Source organism: Gekko japonicus, unplaced genomic scaffold (genome assembly GCF_001447785.1).
Source record: "Gekko japonicus isolate JY-2015 unplaced genomic scaffold, Gekko_japonicus_V1.1 scaffold1019, whole genome shotgun sequence".
Taxonomy (NCBI): domain Eukaryota; kingdom Metazoa; phylum Chordata; class Lepidosauria; order Squamata; family Gekkonidae; genus Gekko; species Gekko japonicus.
This window is the reverse complement of record NW_015164702.1, coordinates 384251-404978: the sequence shown is the minus strand read 5'-3', so window position 1 is coordinate 404978 and position 20728 is coordinate 384251. Positions and strand designations below refer to the sequence as shown.

The 20728-nt window shown below is 46.2% G+C and overlaps 1 protein-coding gene across 1 annotated transcript in view; it reads left to right on the top strand.

Moving 5' to 3' along the window:
• The window catches only part of FLI1 (Fli-1 proto-oncogene, ETS transcription factor), a 54363-nt gene that overhangs the window by 10404 nt on the left and 23231 nt on the right, over window positions 1-20728 (top strand). Inside the window, exon 4 of the mRNA XM_015409509.1 lies at window positions 7760-7828. Coding sequence (XP_015264995.1) covers window positions 7760-7828 — 69 coding nt within the window. The remainder of the gene's footprint in view (window positions 1-7759; window positions 7829-20728) is intronic.

The following is a 20728-nucleotide window of genomic DNA, read 5'->3' as shown; positions in this document are numbered from 1 at the left end:
GATACTGCCACACCGGTGATTTCCTGAACTAGTATAAGTCCTCTTTTCACCTGATCCTGGCCTAGAGTTGCCAACCCCCAGGTGGTACCTGGAGATCTCCTGGGATTACAACTGATCTCCAGGTGACAGAGATCAATTCTCCTGGAGAAAATGGCCACTTTGGAAGGTGGACTCTATGGCCTTGTACCCCACTGAAACCCCTCCCCTTCCAAACCCCACCCTCCTCAGGCTCCACCCCCAAAGTCTCCAGGTATTTCCCAACCTGGAGCTGGTAACCCTGTTCTGGCCCCTATTCCCTTGCAAAGCAGCCAGTAAGATAAGGGGGCTGCCTTTGGCAAGACCAGCACAACGTGACCATCTTCAAACCCCACCCTCCTCAGGCTCCACCCCCAAAGTCTCCAGGTATTTCCCAACCTGGAGCTGGTAACCCTGTTCTGGCCCCTATTCCCTTGCAAAGCAGCCAGTAAGATAAGGGGGCTGCCTTTGGCAAGACCAGCACAACGTGACCCATCTCTCTGCCAGCATCGTTGGCCAGGATCGAGATGCCTTGACAAAGATACAAAAACCCGTCATCCTCATTAAAGCCAGCTCCTGTCTGCTCATGGGCCGGGAAGGCTAGCCGGCTACTGGAGACAATTCCTTTTCCAAGCAGCTGTTCTATAGCTGCCTAATGACAGTCTGGTTTCTGGATTTCTGGGTAACTCCCTTGCGGCGCAACGCCTTTGAAGGGAATTTATAGTTTTTTTTCCAGCCTTAATTTCCAAGGGGAAGTTTTGGTGCTGAGTTTCTCTACTGCAAAAAAAAAAAGAAAAGAAAAAAAGACACTTTGAGAAATGCCTTCTTTTTGCCTCGCGATGAAGGAAGTTTCGAGACCCTTTCGTCTAATGGGAACTGTCCAAGCTGCACTTTGGACCGGGTCAAAAAGCAGGGCCCACATTGGACCTGTTTGTATGGAAATCTGCTGCCTCCTGTCTCTGATATGCAGAAGAAGAAGAGTTGGTTTTTATGTCCCTCTTTCCTCTACCCTAAGGAGTCTCATGGTGGCTTACCATCACCTTCCCTTGCTCTCCCAAGGTAGGTGGGCCTGAGAGTGTTCTGAGAGAAGTGGCCCAAGGTCACCCAGCAGCAGGCTTCATGTGGAGGAGTGGGAAATCGAACCCAGTTCCCCAGATTAGAGTCCACCGCTCTTAACCACTACACCACATTGCAGGTGCTCCTACGATTGCCAACCTCTCGGTGGGGCCTAAAGATTTCCCAGAATTTCAGCTGATCTCCAGGCTACACAGATCAGTTTCCCTGGTGAAAATGGCTGCTTCGAAAGATGGGCTCTGTGGTGTTATACTCCAGTGAAGATCCTCCCCTCCCGGTTTGGTGCAGTGGTTAAGTGTGTGGACTCTAATCTGGGAGAGCTGGGTTGGATTCCCCACTCCTTCACTTGCAGCTGCTGCATGACCTCGGGCAAACCATAGTTCTGTCAGAGCTGTTCTCTCACGGACAGTTCTGGAAAGAGCTCTCGCAGCCCCACCTGCCTCACAGGGTTTCTGTTGTGTGGAGGGGAAAGGAGTTTGTAAGCTGCTCTGAGACTCTTGAGTGAAGGGTGGGGTATAAATTCAGGGTGATTTCCCACAAGCGCCACTCCATGCTGACTCCTCCCTTTTGCCCCGATGGTACGTGTCAATTTCACACAAGCTGCTGCATGGCCACATTTTGCCCCGCAGCTTCGCGCAATTTCCCCGTGTCTACTCAATCCTCAAAAAACAGGATTGAGTAGACATGGGGAAAATTGCGCGAAACTGTGGGGCAAAATGCAGCTGCGCAGCAGCTTGTGTGAAATTGGCATGTACCATCGGGGCAAAGAGAAGAGTGAGCTTGGAGCAGCGCTTGTGGGAAATCACCCTCAATCTCCTCCTCCTCCTGCTCGTCGTCCTCCTCCCCAAACCCCACCTTCCCTTGGCTACACCCCCAAATCTCTGGGAATTCCCCACCCCAGAGTTGGCACCCCTAGCTCCTTCTGCCTGGCAAGTTCATTTTCTTTCTTTGCAAACAGTTAAGTCCTTTTCCTGTACCAAAATTCGAGAGCCTGCATGCCCCAAGGCACCTTGGCAAAACAAATAAGAGTCTGTAGTCCCACTAGTACTTAAGCCCAAAGTTATTATTTTGATATGCCTGCTTGCTTCTAAGGGCATGGAATAGGAACCTTGCCATGCCCGGAACTACACTTCTATCATTGCCAGCTAAAAGATATGGCAGATGGAAATCAGGCAAGCGGCAGGGAAACCTGCTCAATAAAGGCAACCCGAGGCAACTTGGCTCTTAAAACAGACTCCTGAGGGCAACTAAATAGAAAGTGAGCCAGAGTTTCAGTTACTCGTATCGTTGCCTCGGGTTCCACTTTGCCGCTTCCAACACTCGGTCTACTCATCTTAACCATGTCTTGGAAGGAACGGAAGTCCACTTGCCTGCTACTCTTAGATTCTTTTTTCCCCCCCAGTATGGAGGTCGATTAGTTCCAATGGCAGTGGAGGTTTACCGTGCAAAAATTCTGAAACAGTTAAGTCATTGAAAGTTAAGTTTGGGGCACATTTGTGTCTTGCACTAATCCATTTAGGAGAACAATCTATAAAGGGTTGTTATGGGGTTTTTTGTTTTTGTTTGCAAGGGGTGTGCGTCTGAAGTACCAAACTGTGCACGCCTTCCTTGGAAGTAGCAATGGAACTAGCAATTTATCTCTGGTTGCTGAAGGATTTTGCACATAAATGATTGTCATTTGGTATTAAATTCATGCTGGAGGATCTAGCAGCCGCCTGGTTCCTCCGGGGTGCTTGGAAAACTGCCATCCAAAAGGAAGGTGGGAAAGGACCCGCTACCCCCTGCATGCATGCAGCTCTACCTGAACTGAGAGCCCCGGTGCTTCTAGCTTCTGTGGCTGAAGCCATCTGACAGGAGGCAGGAAGCAGCCAAGCTCCCTTCTATCACGTCTGCATCCAGTCCAGCTGAAGCACACACTCGGGGAACATTTCATATTTAACTTTGTCATTCGGATTAGGTTTTTATTCCCGTGAGGCACATTGGAATCTGCCTTTGGCTGAAAAGCAGGATGGATAGGCCAATAAATAAAACACGGTGCAAGCCGTTAAAAGGGTGAATAGTTATGTCCTCCTGGGTGAAAATATTTGGGTAGAGAGCCCTTTTGAAAGGTGGAATCCACTTATCCTATCTTATTTTAAGGAGCTATGGGATAGCTGCTACTCTCCCTCCTCAGTCGGGGGGGTATAGCAGAAAGAAGAAATGATATTCAATCAATTTGTTAATCTATTACATTATTATCTCATCTGCCCTTCAAGGAACTTGGGGCAGAGAACGTAGTTCTCCCTTCCTCTGTTTCATCTTCACAACCATCCTGCAAGGTAGGCTAGGAAGGAGAGTGAGTGACTGGCTCAAGGTGCTTCATGGCAAAGTAGGAAAAGTTTACTCCTCGTTGAAGTAGGAGTGTGAATGATACAGAATCGAGGTATTTCTTGATCAATGTTCCTGCAGAGATCACTATTCCTGCTTGGAAAAGTAGCCGAATAAGCACCGCAGACCGCAGAGACCAATTTACATGTTACATTTTTTGGTGCAAGATTTAGGTATATACATTTAACCAGAGGTGATGGCAGGCTAGTACAGAGTGCCAGTCAAAAAGTGGCCCAAGTGATACCTCCTGTCTTATTTATTTAGTCACTTCATTTATATCCTGCCTTTCTCCCCAAAGAGGACCCAAAGTGGCTTACATCCTTCTCCTCTCCTCCGTTTTATCCCCACAACAACCCTGTGTGGAAGGTTAGGCTGAGCGTGTGTGATTGGTCAAAGGTCACCCAGCAAGCTTCCATGGCCGAGGAGGGATTCGAACATGGAGTTTACCAGATCCTTCTGTACCACACCAGCTCTCAGGAAGAAGGTGATGGGAAAGCCAGTTTGGTGTAGTGGTTAGGAGTACAAACTCTAATCTGGGAGAACCAAGATTCCGCTCCACGTGCAGCTGCTGGTGTGACCTTGGGTCAGTCATAAGTTCTCTCAGAGCTGTTCTCTGTCAGTCAAGGTCATTCTTGAGAGAGCTTTCTCAGCCCCACCTACCTCACAAGGTGTCTGTTGTGGGGAGGGGAAGGGAAGGGGATTGTAAGCCGCTCTGAGTCTCCTTCGGGTAGTAAAGCACCGGGTATAAAGCCAATCTCCTCCTCCTCCTCCTCTTCTTCCTCCTCCTCTTCTTCTTCTTCCTGTTAACCTGGAGAGCCACTGCCAATCAGAGTAAACAAGACCAACCTTGATAGACAGACCAACGGTCTGATTCAGTGAAGGGCAACTTCATTTCTTTTGTGTGAAGGTGTTCAGAGTTTCAGAGGAGAAGAAAGAGATTTGCAGAAGCAATTTATGTGTCACACATTGTGTGACAGCAGACACCATGTACTTGTTAGAGTGTGGGACTAAGATCTAGGAAACTTGCATTCAGATCCCCCGCTGCACCAAAAAGGGACAACAATATATTACACCCTCATCAGGCAGGTTTCAGAAGAGGCCAGTGTACAACAGATCATTGTCAAACACTTCTCCAGCCGGCTTATTCAGGTATAAACGGCCCAACCAAAGCCCTGTATGTGTCATTTGTCGACCTGGCCACAGCTTTTGACTCAATTGACAGGGGGCGGCTTTGGGAGAAGCTCGCTCAGACCAACGTTGATAAGAGACTTGTGCTTGGGGAACAACAAGACAAACAGTGCAATCCTAAAAACATTTTCCTGGGAGTAAACCCCACTGAACAGACTTCCATATGATGCTGAAAAGAGCTGATTAAGATTGCTCTCAAAAGCACCTTTTTGAGCGCGTACAGAGTGCTTTCCCCCTCATCACTAAGTCTCATGAGCCCACACCTGGAATTAAAGTCAATGCCTCCCCGGTCTGGAGATGGTGGCCATAACCCAGAACCCCTCCTTTAGATATTAAACCTTGGGATTCTGGCTTTCCCATCCGTCTCCTGCCCTGTAAGCCCTTGCCGTCTCTGGTTCGCTTTCTCTCTTCTTCCCCTCCCTTTTTCATTTAAAAGCTGTTAATAGGAAACACATTTTTTTCTCCCTTTTCTGGTGTTCCCACCAGAAACCTCAGACTGTTGGGCAAAGGTGAGAACTTCTAGCAATAAACTGGGGGCCGAGGCAGTCCCTTTTGGCTTGCCCAGCCTGTGTTGTTCAGGGCAGAATGCCCCCAGCTCTATCTGACAAGTTCATTTAACAGTAATTCTCTCCCCCCCGCCCCCCCCTCCAGATCTGTTCACTGCACCTCAGCTGCATAAGCAGGCTGTTTAATGACTGGGAGTCTCTCGTCTCAGGGCACTTAACTAGGCTGACGGGTACGGGGCATGTTGAGCTTGGAAATCAGGATCCCTTTCCAGTCAGCCTGAAAATATGTCAGGTATATATTATTCTCCACTTGGGTATTTGCAAAAGGAACACCTCCACCCCTCCCCAAAACCCTGGGTCATGAATATATAAGTTCAGGCAGTCCTCATAAAGCCAGCTACGGAGCCAGGCCAATAGCCAGGATTTTGTGGCTTGTGGGGAAAATTTTTTTCTTGGTGGGGCTGAACTTCTCAGTGCAGAAAGAAAAGCCAGTATTCTGAAGATTATGACTCAGCTACTCTTCTCTCTCTGAGTCTTCTCAAGCTGTCTGATCTGCATAGGGGTTCTTATGCTAGCAATCACCATTAGCCTATCAACCATTTAGCCAAAAGAAAACTGTTACCAGGATAGATCTCTAAATTGCAACCTGTCACCTACTTTAGATGACAGTTCACAGCTGCTGCAAGTTAATCTCTTCTGCCAGCCTAAGCAACAGTTCTGATAACAAGCCAGCAGGTGGGGGGTGATGACTTCTATAGTCAAGTAAAGCTAACACTTTGGCAGAAAAACTCTTTTAAAGGACACCAGTTTGTTGACACAAAGTTAGAAGGGATCCTAGAGGTCCCCTACTTCAGTCCCCTTGCTCAGTGCAGGAATTAGTCAACTACGGCACCCCACTCTGCTTAAAGGAGCACACATCTTTTAAAATGTTTTAAAATGATTGGGGGGAAAAACATTCACAGGAGAAATTCTTGTGGGACTGTACCTTTAAGAAAGGGGTGGAGCCCCCAAAAGCCACACCATAGCTACGGGCCTGCACAGAGCAGTGGTTACATTTTTAGTATTTGATTTGAGTGGCCCAGGTTCGAATCCCCATTCCCCCATGGTAGCTAGCTGGATTCCCTTAAGCCAGTCATTCTTTTGGCCTGACCTACCTCAGTGGGTGGTTGTTGTGAGGATAGAGGAAAAATTAAGGAGAGGAGAACAATGAGCCCGTTAAGGGGAGGGCAAGATATAAATCCAAATAAATAAATAAATGTTGCAAGAGGCTCTGTGTCTCCACTGGGGTCAAAAGCAGGGAATGAATGGATGGATGGATTTCCAAGTTTACTTCCTATAATTAATCAGGTGCTGGGAACAGGGTTATCAACTTTCAAGTGGGACCTGGAGTTCTCCCAGAATTACAACTGATCTCCAGATGACCGAGATCGTTTCCCCTGGAGAAAAAGGCTGCCTTGGAATGTGGGCTGTATGGCATGATGCCCCACTGAGGTCCCGCCCTCCCTTCCTCTCCAGGCTCCAGCCCCAAACCTCCAGGAATTTCCTAGCCTGAAGTTGACAACCAGAGCTGAGAAGGACCTTTCTCTGCCCACTTAGACTGGATAACAGAGTTATATGGATCAATGTTCTGAGCCAGTACAAAGCAGTTTCACAGGGTGATGGTGATGATGATTCTGCTACAGTGTACCACTCCTGCAGACACATTCAGAAAAATCTCCAGTGAGGTGTAATGGTTATAGTGCTGGACTAGGACTTGGGTCCCATATAGTGACCTCCTTTTGATCAAAGCAGGAAGGGATCAATGGGTAGACCCAGCCAGTAAACAATTAATAAATCTGGTGTTTTCTCATATCCTGGTGATAGTCAATGGGAATAAATTGGTGGACCCTGAAGGGGCGCTTACTTGTTTTACCCATAAAGGGGCCAGCACAGTAGATTACTGTCTGGTGCCGGAAGAGGTGTTGATGAAATTTGATTTCAAAGTGGGGGGCTTCCTTTGGGGGTGGCCATCTCCCTCTTATTTCAACTTTGAACACAGATAAACAAGCAGTTCAGTCACCATCTTCAACCTCTCATGCACAGCAGATCAACCAGAGAATAAAAATAAGGGAATGGACCCCGCTGATATCACAAGAAATTAGTGGTAGTTTATCTAACTGACAGGGAAACTTTCCAACCAGAAGAGTTAGCAGATGTACCTGCTCCCAGACTGCTAATGGTAACGGGGGTAACAGGGGTGGTTACTTCTAAGGAAATGGCAAAGAGGAAAACATGATCCAGCGACGCACTCACATCAAAGTAATGCTCCCTTTTCCATTATTTCTTAATTGGCTGGAGAGACCAGTTATGTAGTTTGACCCTCAGATAAGGGATGCCCCCCCAAAAAAGGAAATGCCTTCTCATACATAGCCAGGAAACCATTCTTTCCTGTTTCCTCCTTCTGTTTGCAGCCCTGTTCCCTTCAAAGCCAAAAACTCTCTTGTAACTGTAATGTTAAAATCCCCCTCCCCAAATCTCCCCAGTGTTTTCTGTAACCATTGCAAAATGTACTCTTTGTTTGTGACTAAATTTCTTTCTTTTTCTCTTTGTTTCCCTTCCCCCCCCCCAAGGTAGCTCATTGCTGTCTTACAACACACCAGCCCACACAGAGCCTTCCTCACGACTCAGCACCAAAGAAGGTGAGTTTCTTTCACGTAGTTATTTCACATCTTATTAATCATTTCTCTAGTACTGAAGTTCAGTTTTGAAATTGACAGACTTCTTCTTCTTTATAGTTTTTACTTCTGTAAAGCCAATCAAACCCATATGCTCTTACAGTCCCATCCTAAGCATGTTTACTTGGAAGTAAGTCGGCTTAAAATAATGTATTTCCAAGCAAATATAAATAGACTCAGTTTGTTACAGATAAGGTTGAAACCACAGTTCTGGTACCCATTGGGAGATTATGAGGGAGATTATACCAGATCGACAACGCATCAGGACAGTGAAATCACTTCCTGTGCACACCGGAAGTGATGTCATTGAGTTGGCATGATTCTCTAGAATTCATCAAAAACTCTATGACTTAACCATAGAGTTTGGGGCGAATCCTAGAGCGATGCAATGATGTCACTTCAAGTTCATCCCAGAAGTGACATTGTGGCATTGATGCAATACCAAACTACACCCCCATTTTTCTTCCACCTCCATGTCAAGCAGTTTCAGGAAGCAGGGGGATATCCCCTGCCCAAACCTGGGAAATTCTACTGCTGCATAAAGACTGGGGGGGTGCCCGATTCCCACATCCTGCAGCAGCTGACTCCATTTCCCCTAGCAATCACTTAATCTAAATCCCAGCTTCACCCGGGGTTTATAAGCCTAACCCTCTCCACCTACAGACAAGCCAGCCGGAGTCTGTTTCAGTTTAAGGTTTGCCAGTCCTGAGTGTGTGCGCTGCGAGCTGATGAGTTTGGCTTACGAAACATGCCTGGAACTTCGCATTACGAGAGATCCTGCCTTTTTTTCCTCCCCCAAATTGTCTAAAACTGTGTTCTTACAAAAAAAACAACCAATAAAATAAGTATTTCTTTTCTTTAAAAATGCCCTTTGTGTGGAAATATAAGCTTGTAATCTGCAAGCGTCTTGAACGTTTGGTTAAAAATAAACCCCAGACCCAGCCTTTAAACAGCCTTGCCTATGCAAAATGCTGATTCTGAAAGCCCTGCTTCAACTTGCCCGGCAACAGCAAAGCTGAATTGTAATAGCATTGCAGTAACACCTCCAGTAGATGCTCGGGCTTGGGCTTTAGATGATCCTCAGGGAGAAGAAGTTCCACGGCTTCGGGGGAGGGGGTATCATTCCTTTGCCCTCCCTAAGCCGTACTTGCTGTGGTTCCTGCAAAGAGGAGCCTCTGCAAAGGAGCTGATTATACAGTTCCCTCTTGGCTATTTAGATGCACTGAACCTCCATTAATGAAAGGGGATCCCACTCCTCGTTGTCTAGACAGTAGGTTTTGGGTGGCGTGTTCTAACCACCCTGATACGTGCACGTCAAAACTAGAATGTCTGGATGAGATTTTAAGGAGGGATTGTGTTTCTGGGCAGAATTCAGCGTGCTGGTTGTTACGTTTAAGGCCCTCTATGGCTTGTGGCTAGGTTATTTTTAGAGGCTGCCTCCGCCCGCATTGTTTGGCCTGCCAATTAAGGTCCTGTTCTGAAGCGCTGCTCTTTCTACTCCGTGACTTCAGAGGTCAGACAGGTGGCAACAGGGGCAGGGCCTTTTCTGTGGTGGCACCTCACCTTTGGCATGCCCTCCCCCATGAGGCTCGCCTGGTACCTGTGTGACTTACTTTTAGGAGCCAGGACAAAATGTTTCTGTTATCCAAGCTGGGTTCTAAATGTTTTATGGTCTGCTTCTGACTGGTTTATCAAAATCCTTTTAGGCTTCCCAGAATATATTTTATGCTATTGTTGTAATTATATTGATGGTTTTGTTTTGTACATGTTCATTGTGGTGGTGTTTATATTACTGCACACACAAGCTGTAGTAAGTCTGCAGAGATACACACTCACACAAACACACATGTTGTGGTTTCTTGCCTTCTGTTTAGAGGCCCTTTGTTGTTGTTCAGTCGCACAGTCGAGTCCGACTCTTCGAGACCCCATGGACCAGATCACGCCAGGCCTTCCTGTCTTCCGCCGTCCTTTGAAGTTTGCTCAAATTAGAGGCCCTTATTTGGTTGCAAGACCTTTTCTCTCTGTTTGGTTGCTGAGATTTGATCTAGGCCATGATCAAGGCTCCCACTAAGCTGTGGAGTCCTGTGAGCAAAGATTCTACTTTGTGAGCTGCCGGCATTAAAGTCATGAGCGAGTGATTTGGCTACTGCATACATTAATTTGCTCTGGAGCCATCCTTCCTGAGCTAAGACAAAAATGGGTGAGCCAGAGGCTAAAAAACTGTGAGCTAGCTCACACTAACTCAGCTTAGAGGGAACACTGGCCATGATCCCTGGTCAGGGAGGGCTTAAGCCTTTCCCTGGCACCATATCCTAAACAGAAATCTCCCCCCCCCAAAAAAAACCCTACTAGCCCCAGGAAGGGGGAAAGGGTATTGTACCAATAGTTTTTCTTATCTCGGTGCGGGGGTGGTGGTGTTGGTCTGCATAAAGGAAATGACTCTGCTGCTGTGTGTTTAACCTCAACCATCTGCCTTGAAGACAAATTGAGGCGCTCAAGGGTTAAAGCCACTTGCCTCAATGCCATGATCCCAACCCAAATTCAACCCCCCTCGGCTGCTTTTCATCACCAAAGTACTTACTGAAGGATGCACCCCCACCTCACTCTCCAGTTCATTTCTCCCACTCAATATAGAGCGTTCTCCGTTCATCGTTTTATCCGTCCAACAACCATGTGAGGTAGGTTAAGCCGAGAGAGGGAGAGAGTAACTGACTCAAGGCCATCTAGCAAGCCCATCTGGCAAGCTTCATGGCCGAATGGGAATCTGGACCCTGGTCTCCCTGAGCAGTCCAGCCCATATACCTCACAGGCTCTCAGTGTAACATATAGCTTGGTCTTGAAGAATAACATCCTCACCACCATGTGAATTTCCCTCCCATCATTAGCTGCTCTTGGTGGGGACACAGAACAATCTGGCCCCTACACACACACACACACACACACTGACATGAAGCACTTTGGTAACTCTCAGCCTTATCTACCTTACAGGGTTGTTGGGAGGGTATAACAGGGAATGGAGAGCCCTGAGCTCACTGGGAAAGGGGCAGGATAAAAAATTAGACTGGGGGGACTGTCCTGGTGCCGTTTTGCCCTCAGAGGAGGATGTTGTGTAATTCTACAGCTCTGCTTTTCACCTCAGCCATCTGCCTCGGAGGCTGAGAGGAGGGCGCACCCTCACCCACCCAGTGTGCCATGGATTAATGCTGCACTTTGCAGGTGCTCCTTTTGTCTAGGAAGCGGCTGCCCACTTCAGCCGCCCGTCTCCGGGCCCCTGCCCCTCCGCGCAGCCCCCAGCCCTCCGAAGAGAAAACGCGTTTGCAAAGGTAGTGACAAAGGTCCTCGCTCTCCACGTCTGACTCCCTTTCGAGCCAAAGAGTTTATCTATTTAAAACTAATAATAATAAAAGCTGGCTCAGACAAAGCAAACACCCAAACCCAAGAGCCTCTGTCTGCGAAGCAGTCCATGTACACCCATGAACCTCGCATGGGCACTCGGCGCTCTTCTGGTGCTGCGACAGGTGCGGCCGCCACTGTAAACACAGGCAGGGAAGCCAAGAGAGAGCCAGACTGTAAAAAACGACACTTCTGCCATTTCGTTCGATTGTCGCTTCGCTCATTCTCAGGGGTTGCGTTTGCATGAACAAAAGTGAACGGTGTTAGATATTTCTGGGCAGCCTGTTCAAAGGGTCATGTTAAATTTGAGCCCTTGGGAAGACTTTCTCTGATTTTTTTTCTTGCTGCATGGAAGTGGATTGTGAACAGCAGAATTAATTGCCTGAAAAAGCTGCAGGAGCGATGGGGTGGTGGTGGCTTGAGACTGATATCCAGAAAGCCCTTCCTTCAAGACCCTGATCCAGGACTTGTGTTCAGAAGCCCTTTCAGGAAAATGCTGTCTCCTTTCCCCTTCATGCAGTGCATTAAATTAAAACCAGACGAATTTATAATTACAGCAATAACAAAAGCCCTTGGTTGTCAGTTCTTGCAGTTAGGCTCGGAGAACTTATCAAATGGATCCCATGTTTGAGTTCAAAGTGACCAGGGTTATTTGCATTTTTGGTGAATATCCTTTGCTCCTTGAAGTACCTTATTGAATATCCAACCAATTCTCATTCATGGCAGATATCTAGATTTATACCACCACCATCTTGCAATGGTTGATTGGTCTCTAATTTTCCACTAAATCCAGGATGCTGAATCTTGTAAAATAACCTCATAAACATATTGCTTTATACTCCCAACTTCAATAAACAGTAGGAGATTCCAGTAATAACTTCTGCCCAGTGAGTTTCTCTGTGAAAAAAGGAGTTACTTGGTTTGTTTGCAGATATACCTGTTGAGTGTCAGGAAGCAATGCAACAATAGTGATCTTTAAAGCTTCATTGGTATTGTTTGCAACAATAGTGATCTTTAAAGCTTCATTCAGAGCAAACAGAAGCATACTGCCCTCCCCATCAAATTGAACCTTGCCAGCAAGTTGTAAAAATTTAAGTATAATTCCCATTTACTGGCCACAATCCAAATTGCCCCCCCTTTCCTGCAACACAGGATAGTTTCACTAAAACTGTAAATTGATTTTCTACCAGTTAATTGTCAGAGCCCCTCTCTAAATGGAAAGGGACACATGCAGCCTCCAACTGGGGCAAATAGCACCGGAAAACCCACACAGATGAACCACAAAGCTGCCTTATACTGAGTCAGACAACTGGTCCATCAAGGTCAGTATTGTCTACTCAGACTGGCAGCGGCTTTCTGAGGTCCCAGGCAGAGGTCCTGACTCATTTAAGTAGAGATGTTGGTGACTGACCCTGGGACCTTCTGCATGCCAAGCAGGTGCTAAACCATGGCCCAAGGGTAAGGCTGGAGCCCTTTTTTCCCTACTTGGCACCAGAAGAAGGTGCCACCATTAGCGGAACAGATCCATGGGGTCCAATTAATTGGATGTGTTCCATTTAGGAGGCCAGGTCTCCTGTTATAATGGTTACTATTGCTTCCCTGGCCTGCAATGGGGGGGCACTGGCGTGCATGGCGTTACCAGGATGAGTCTTAGAGCATGGCCCCAATACAATGACATCCCTTCCGGCTTTTCGCAAGAAGTGATGTCATGATCTAGTGCGACACTGGCATGCCTGTGCCCATCCCCCCATTCATCCCCATTTCCATTTCTCTATAGAGTGCAGACAAGAAGGAGGAGGGAGGAGGTTGGATTTATACCCCACCCTTCACACGGAGTCTCAGAGTGGCTTACAAACTCCTTTCCCTTCCCCTCCCCACAACAGACACCCTGTGAGGTAGGTGGGGATGAGAGAGCTCTGACAGAAACTGCTCTTTTCAAGAACAGTTCTAAAAGAACTATGGCTGTTAACCAGTTTTACTGCAGAGATGTTTTTCTCCAACCCCTCAGTCCTGCAGAACTACAGTCACTGATACTGCCCTGGCAGGTAATAATCATGTGGAGTCTTAGCTGACCTTCACTAGCCATTGATCAGCATTCAGTGTGAGTTGCCAAGCCACTAAACCGGTCAGCGCATGACTCATAACCTGTGGAACTGCTCAGGAATATGCTTAGGTAGTCTTTGGCTCCCTCAATACCAGTCTGTCTTGTGGTTCATGTGGCAGGTTCCTTGGGGATCAAACCCAGAGTCTTTAAGGAGGTTGGCAGCAATTCTACATTAGCAAGCATCCTCCACTCTCCAATGAACGGCATTTAGCGCCCTTGGTACAAAGTGTCTTCAGCTGCCTTGGAGACCAAAATTGGTCTAATGAGAATCATCAGGCTTTCCTGGCCAACGAGCAATTTCCTTGTAAATGAAATGAGCCTCTCCTCTCATTGCTGAGTAGAATGATTTTGGGCCTATCTGCTTATTTTGTTTTAATGGAAAAGAGTCAATTTCAATTTTCACGACTTGAGAGCTTGCTTAATACGTTGCAGCCATTCAAAGCGCATAAGGAAAAAGGGAGACATCGCTCAAATGGTCTGGTAATTCGGCAAGTAGCATCCTAAAGTGCATTTGTGCTCTCCTGGGCACGGGTTTCAATAAGAGAGTGCAAGACTGCATGTATTAAGCAAATGAGGGTAGATTCGTGCTCTGCTGCATGTATTAAGCAAATGAGGGTAGATGCAGCATCAGCTTTTCCCCTAGAAAATCCCATCCCCCTTGATCCAGGGTGGCTTTCTTTCTATTGATTTCAGGGCCAGCCCAAGGACTTTTGGCACCCTAGACTTTGCCACCACTACCCTTTATAGGATTACCAGACCCCCCACCCCCCGGGGAGGTGGGAGTCCCCCGCTGCCAGGCTCAACTACTCTGCCACTAATCAGCTGGCCGGGGGAGTGGACTTACTTAGAAAAAGAGCAAGGCCCAGTTGACATTGTAGCGACATGCCTATGGCCCTGCTGATGTAGTCCTGAAGGGATGTCATCCTGTCAGTGACATTGGGACAATGTTCTGGTATTTGGGCAAAAACTCTGTGGTAGAAGCCAAATTTACCATAGAGTTTTTGCCCAAATACCAGAGCATTGCCCCGACATCGCTGCATGATGATGTCACTTCTGGGTCATGTCGGCAGTGATGTAGACACATTGCAGCAACATTGGCCATTTACCAAGTGGGAGTGGGGAACCTCCTGCCCTCACCCCCCATTACCTACCCTCACTTACTGGCAGTGGGGGAGAAATGTGAGGGCCAGAACAGTATTTCCTGGTGTCATGATGTCATTTCCGGCTGCATAACCAGAAGTGACATCACCTATGGTTGCCAACATTGGGTTGGGAAATACCTGGATATTTTGGAGGTGGAGCCTGAAGACGGAGGGGTTTGGGGAGGGGTGGAACCTCAGTGGGGTATAATGATATTGAGTCTACCCTCTAGCGCAGCCATTTTCTCCAGGGGAACTGATCTCTATCACTTCGAGATCATTTCCAGTTCCTGGAGATCTCAAGGCTCCATCTTGAGATGGAGATAGAATTTCCCAACCCAGTGTTGGCAACTCTAGTATACACAGTTCCATTTGCTTGTACAAACATAATATGTGAACCAGGTGATGTGGCTAACAATCCAGTAAGTCCTGTGATCACAGCAACTAGAATTAGAAGCTGTTGTAGGACCAGGAATTCTTTCTTGTAATAGCCACAGTAACCCTCTATAATGGTCCCAGGAAGAACTTAATTGCTTATATATGGATTCTGTATATATAAAATGTACTGTGTGAGCCAGCTATAGGGAATAAGGTTTAGGAAGGGAGCACTGGCAAAGAGTAACAGTACAGTTAGGGTTGCCAGGCAACCAGCAGGAGTTTGCGGGGCAGGGACATGGGGCACCATTGGTGACATCACGCCTCTCTAGGAATCGCTGGATACATTGTGGGAAAAGCATAGAGTTTCTAGTGATTCCTAACAAGAATGGATGTCAGAATGCTTTTGACATCAGAATACTTTTTGATTCCCTATGACATTTGTGCTTGTTAGTCCACTATGAGCCAGGAGATGAGTACTCCCATTTAACCGAGGCGGACAAATTGCAGACGATCCAATTTGGATTGCCATCCCCATGCTGGGAAATACCTGGAGATTTGGGAGTGGACCCTGAACAAGGCAGGTTTTGGAGAGGGGAAGCAGCTCAAGGGGGTATAATGCCATACAGTGACACCTCCAAAGCAGCTATTTTCTCTGTAGTTTGGAGATCAGTTGTAATTCTAGGAGATATCCAAGCCCCACCTGAAGGTCGCCAATCTTACCCAAGGCTACTCAGGATCTTCTATAGACAAGTAGGAATTCAAATTTGAATCTGCAATCATTGTACTCAGTAGACTATGCTGGATCAACATTGAAAGGCATTTATTCCATGGTAAAAATGATCAGAACCAGGGCTTTTTTTGTAGAAAAAGCCCAGCAGGAACTCAATAGCATAATAGGCCACACCCAACAGCAGAGACTCATTAGCATATTAGGCCACACCCCTGACAGCACAGCTCATTGGCATATTAGGCCACTCCCCCATGTTACCAGAAGTGTGCTCATCCAGCTACACCCACCTTTTGCTTCTTATTCTGTTTTCCTTGTTTGTTGTCCAAATCCAGGGCTTTTTTGTAGCAGGAACTCCTTTGCATGTTAGGCCACACACCCCTAATGTAGCCAATCCTAATGAGTTTCTGCTGTTGGGTGTGGCCTATTATGCTAATGAGTTCCTGCTGGGCGTGGCCAACTTGGGAGCCAGCCGGAACTCCATTCCTGTGCGTTCCTGCCCAAATATAGCCCTGATCAGAACTAGAAAAATTGAAGTTTTATAAGACTGGCTGCAACATTTAGCACACTTATTAGGGTGCAAGTCCCTTTCCCTATAAGGTACTTTTGTGTATACATTAGGGTTGCTAATTCTGAGTTGGGAAATTCCTGGAGATTGGAAGGTGGAGTTTGGTGAGGGGAGGGGCCTCGGCACGATATAGATGTTCATATTACCATTTTAAACTGGATGTTATTTGTTGTTGGCCCGATTTTGAGTAAAGAGATACAGGGAAGGGGGTTTCATACAGTGAAATTCCTTCCATCAGTGATCCATCTCTGAAGCGCTGTGGTCATTTCAAACAGTGCTGCTTTTTTCCCCATGCAGTCCTCCACAGACTTTTTTTAAAAAGTTCTAAATTGAGCGCTATAGCACTAAAGTAATATAGCACTTCAATGCAGTCAAGGCGTCTCAATGGTGCCGCTACAACACTGAAGTGTTATATTGGTTTAGCACTATAGCACTCAACTTAGAACATTAAAAAGAAGTCTGCAGAAGATCATGTGGTGAAAAAGGGCAGGAGAAAAGCGGAATTGTAGGAAACACTGTGGACATTTTAAACAGCACACCACAGTTATCCAGAAGTGCAGTAAAGGGGTTAAAAATGGAAAAAAGCAGTTTCCCTCAAAATCGGCTCAGCCACGCTTTGCTAACCTGACACAAGCGGATTTTTTAAAAAAAATCCCCGTAGGGATATTTTTTATTTTGCATATACTACAAACTACAAAGAAATATAGGGGAGGGATTACAACTAGGGATAAAGAAAAGCAAACCACACTAGACTAAAACCCCAAGAGAAGGAGATCTTTTCACTGTTAGTAAATATGTTAGTACCATTAGTTTTATTATCACAATATACTTGTTGAGTTCTTGCTTATAACAATTCGCTTCTTGTATGTTATTTTGTTAGTTGTTATGAGAGAAGTCTCTGATCATCTTCTTATTCTTTGCTTCAAAAGGCCATTTTCCAAGTCCTTCTGCCTTTACTTCAGCTTTCTGTCTCTAAAATCGTATACCACTCTGGCAGGTCCTGCACCCTTTTCTGCCGCAGAATCCTCTTCCGTTCCCGAGGTAGCAGAGTCACTCGACTTCGATTCTCCCTCTTTAGACTCATCACTCTTTAGCTTTAAAAGTGGAGTCTATCTTCTCCCTTCTATCGTTGATCGACACAAGCGGATTTGTATGAACAGATAAATAAATTCCGTCAGCGGCTGGCTACTAAAACAGGTCTGTCTGAAGCAACAAGAAAAATCCATTATCAACCAGTTACTAAAACGGAATACAAAGGCAGTTTGAAAATGGCCATAATGTCATGGAGCCCACCCTCCAAAGCAGCCATTTTCTCAAGGGGACTGGTCCTTCTCATCTGGAGGTCAGCTGTAATTCCAGGAGAGGTCCAGCCCCAACTGGAGGTTGGCCACCCTAGACCGGTTCAGGATGGCACTGAAACAATCTATTGGTTTCGATTCGCTTAATCTGGAATTTAAACGCTATGCAGGATTACACTGTAAAATGTTATGGCCAGGCCTTTTACTTTGTTTTGTTTTTTAAAAAAATCCCTTCAAGCTCTGGTGAATAGTAACACTTCATATAGCAGATCGTCCTATCATGAAGACTTTCCGCCAGTTATATGGAATGGCTGTTCTCTGTGTTTGAATTGCCTCTCCGTGCGAGTCACGACAGCATTTTTCATTACTCTTACTCTTTTCACAACAACATGGCCGGCGTTCCTTTTAACACCGCTGCAACCTAAAAGGCGCCTTTGGGCGTGGGGGGGAGCGGCCGTTGCTTTTATTATGATTTTGTGGTTCAAAAGCACAGATTTATGATTCCAGGAGAGACAGTAGCTCTCTCTTTTGGGGTTTTTTAAAAATTGTTTTCCTTTGAAATTCCAGAGCTAGTGTTGTGTCTGCTTGTCCCTGACCCTCTTTGGAGGCAGCCGTGTGTTTTTTTAACAAAAAAAAAAACCCTAAAAAAAAAAGACCCAAACTCCAACCACCCTTTTGGAAACAAAGGTCTGTTGTCTGTAAGCCGAAGTGTGCAGGAAACCCTACTCACAGGGGATCGCGGCGGGCCAGTGCTGTCCCAGAGCTAGACTCCAGTTCTCTGAATTCAACCTGACAGCTTGTCTGGAACACTTTCTAAGTAACCATTATCCTCCCCCCCCCCCCCCCCCCCCCCGCCAGAAAAATACATGGAGGCTTGCCTCCCCCTTTGCCTCGGGTGGGCGGCCTGTAGTGTTAGTGCACATGTGTGGGGGTTATGAGCTGCCTGGCTGGCTTGTGTTTGCTCCTTTTCAAAAAGATCTTAGGACAAGCAGTGCCGTTTCCTAAAACAAAGTAGTATTTGGTTCCCAGGGGCTTGTTTCTGCATAACTGTGCAGGGCATGCAGTTTCTCCGGGTTACATTATGTCTGTGCATGTCTGTTGTGTAGTTTTTGTGTTGGTCTGTTGTACCTAAGAGTCTCTTTAGAAAGGACGGTGTGTGCTTTCTCTCTCTAGCGTGTTCTACCTGCAAATATGAAACTTGCCATCTAAAGTGAAATTCGGCATCTGTTTGCAAGCGTAGGATTTTGTGCTTGCTACCTTTTTTTTTTTTAGTTAGGTTTTTACATGCCATCTTTCCAGTTCAAGAAATGCCCAGGATGTCATACCCTTCGTTCTGAATAATTGCAACCATAAAATTATAATTTCAGGCCCGGGCAGGGATTAGTTTTCATCTGTCCTTAGTGGATAGTGGGACGCAGTTCATGGAGTTGGGAGTTTCAAATGTGTTCAGTGTATATCCTGAATCACATATGTCATTTTTAAAAAGTGGGCTCTAGTCCTCATGGATATTAAAATTTAGAAATGCAACGGGAATGACCATATTGTGTCTTACATCTTAGTGAATATAGCAGCTGCCCAAGTCTACACTGGAGTAATGAGAATCTGCCCGTCTTAACTTCCTAACATGCATTTGTACACTTTTAGGTGTGCATCTAAAATATGGGGTCTGTTAAAAGCACTACAAGTGAGTGCCAGCCTGGCCACGGTGTTTTCTGGTCAGTTGGCAACCTGAATAGAGTATTTAAATCAACATGTTTACTTTCTGAGATTAGTTCAGAGGAAGGAAATCCGTGGAAAAAGTAGTTGCATTGTATCATCTCAGACTCAGAACCTCGAAAGTCATGCCAGACCATTCTGAACCCTGCAGAAACAAAAATGGCCATGAATAGGGTTGCCAACTCTGGGCTGGGAAATTCCTGGAGATTTTAGAGTAGTAGATCTTAGGGCAGCAGGGTTTGGAGAGGAGAGTGACATGAACTTGGATATAAGGCCATGCGGTCCACCCTCCAAGGCAGCCATTTTATCTATGCAAATGGATATCTGTTGTCTAGAGATCACATCAGTTGTAATTTCGGGAAGTTTTCAGGCCCTACCTGGGGGTTGACAATCCTATCATGAAAGGTACTCTCCTCAAGTGTGTGTGTGTGTGGGGAGACATTAGCCACTGTCAAACTGTATGAAAATGATTAAGTTTATGGACAAACTGACTTTTATTTTGAGAGGACAAGAAGAAGGGACGCTCCCAGAGTACATGGTCAAGATTTTATCAGTGGTTTGAAGAATACCATAAATGAACAATTCAGACTTATAATCTCACTTGGAGACATTTTAGAATTTAATTTTAAATATAATGCAAAACATCTAGAGACAAATATATGGTGATAAAAACTGATTAATACATAGCTATACAATGTAGGAGGCATTGTAATAGATACAATTAGAAGATAGTAAGGTAAAGGTAAAGGTTCCCTTGCTCGAAAGCCAGTTGAGTCCGACTCTAGGGTTGCGGTGCTCATCTCCGTTTCAAAGCCGAAGAGCCAGCGCTGTCCGAAGATGTTTCCGTGGTCATGTGGCCGGCATGACTAGACACCAAGGCGCACGGAACGCTGTTACCTTCCCACCGAAGTGGTCCCTATTTATCTACTTGCAATTTCTTGCTTTCGAACTGCTAGGTTGGCAGGAGCTGGAACTAGAGACGGGAGCTCACTCCATCATGCGGCAACTCGGGTCTTGAACTGCTAAACTACTGACCTTCCACAGCCTGCAGTTCAGCGTCTTATCCACTTGAGCCTCCACAGCTGCTAGAAGATAGTAGTAACCCCCAAATTTATATGTCTTTTGTGTGTGTTTGTTTGTTTGTGTTTGTTTTATATTGAAAATAAAAAAATATTTTCAAAAAAGAAAATGATTAACTTTAAATGGTGGCATATTGAAAATGGCTTTTTGCCTCGTGTCGAGGGTGAGCTTTGAAAAGCCTGGCCAGGGGAGGGGAGGGGAGGGTGACACCAAACTGCAGCCCAGAAAGATCCGCTTCCCTGAGGTTGGTTTAAAACTGGCCAGGTGGCAGCCCAAAAAAGAGCAGAGAAAGGCCGAACCCTCGGCTCTGTGCCCATTTCTCCTCGATAATGTTATTAGAAGAGCAACTATCGTGGTCTCATTTCGGTTTAGCTGAATGGTGCGGCTGAGGAAACAAAACAGAATAAAAGCCTGTCAGCACTCAATGAACAGGCCGGGACGCTGGGATCCTGCGATCTCTC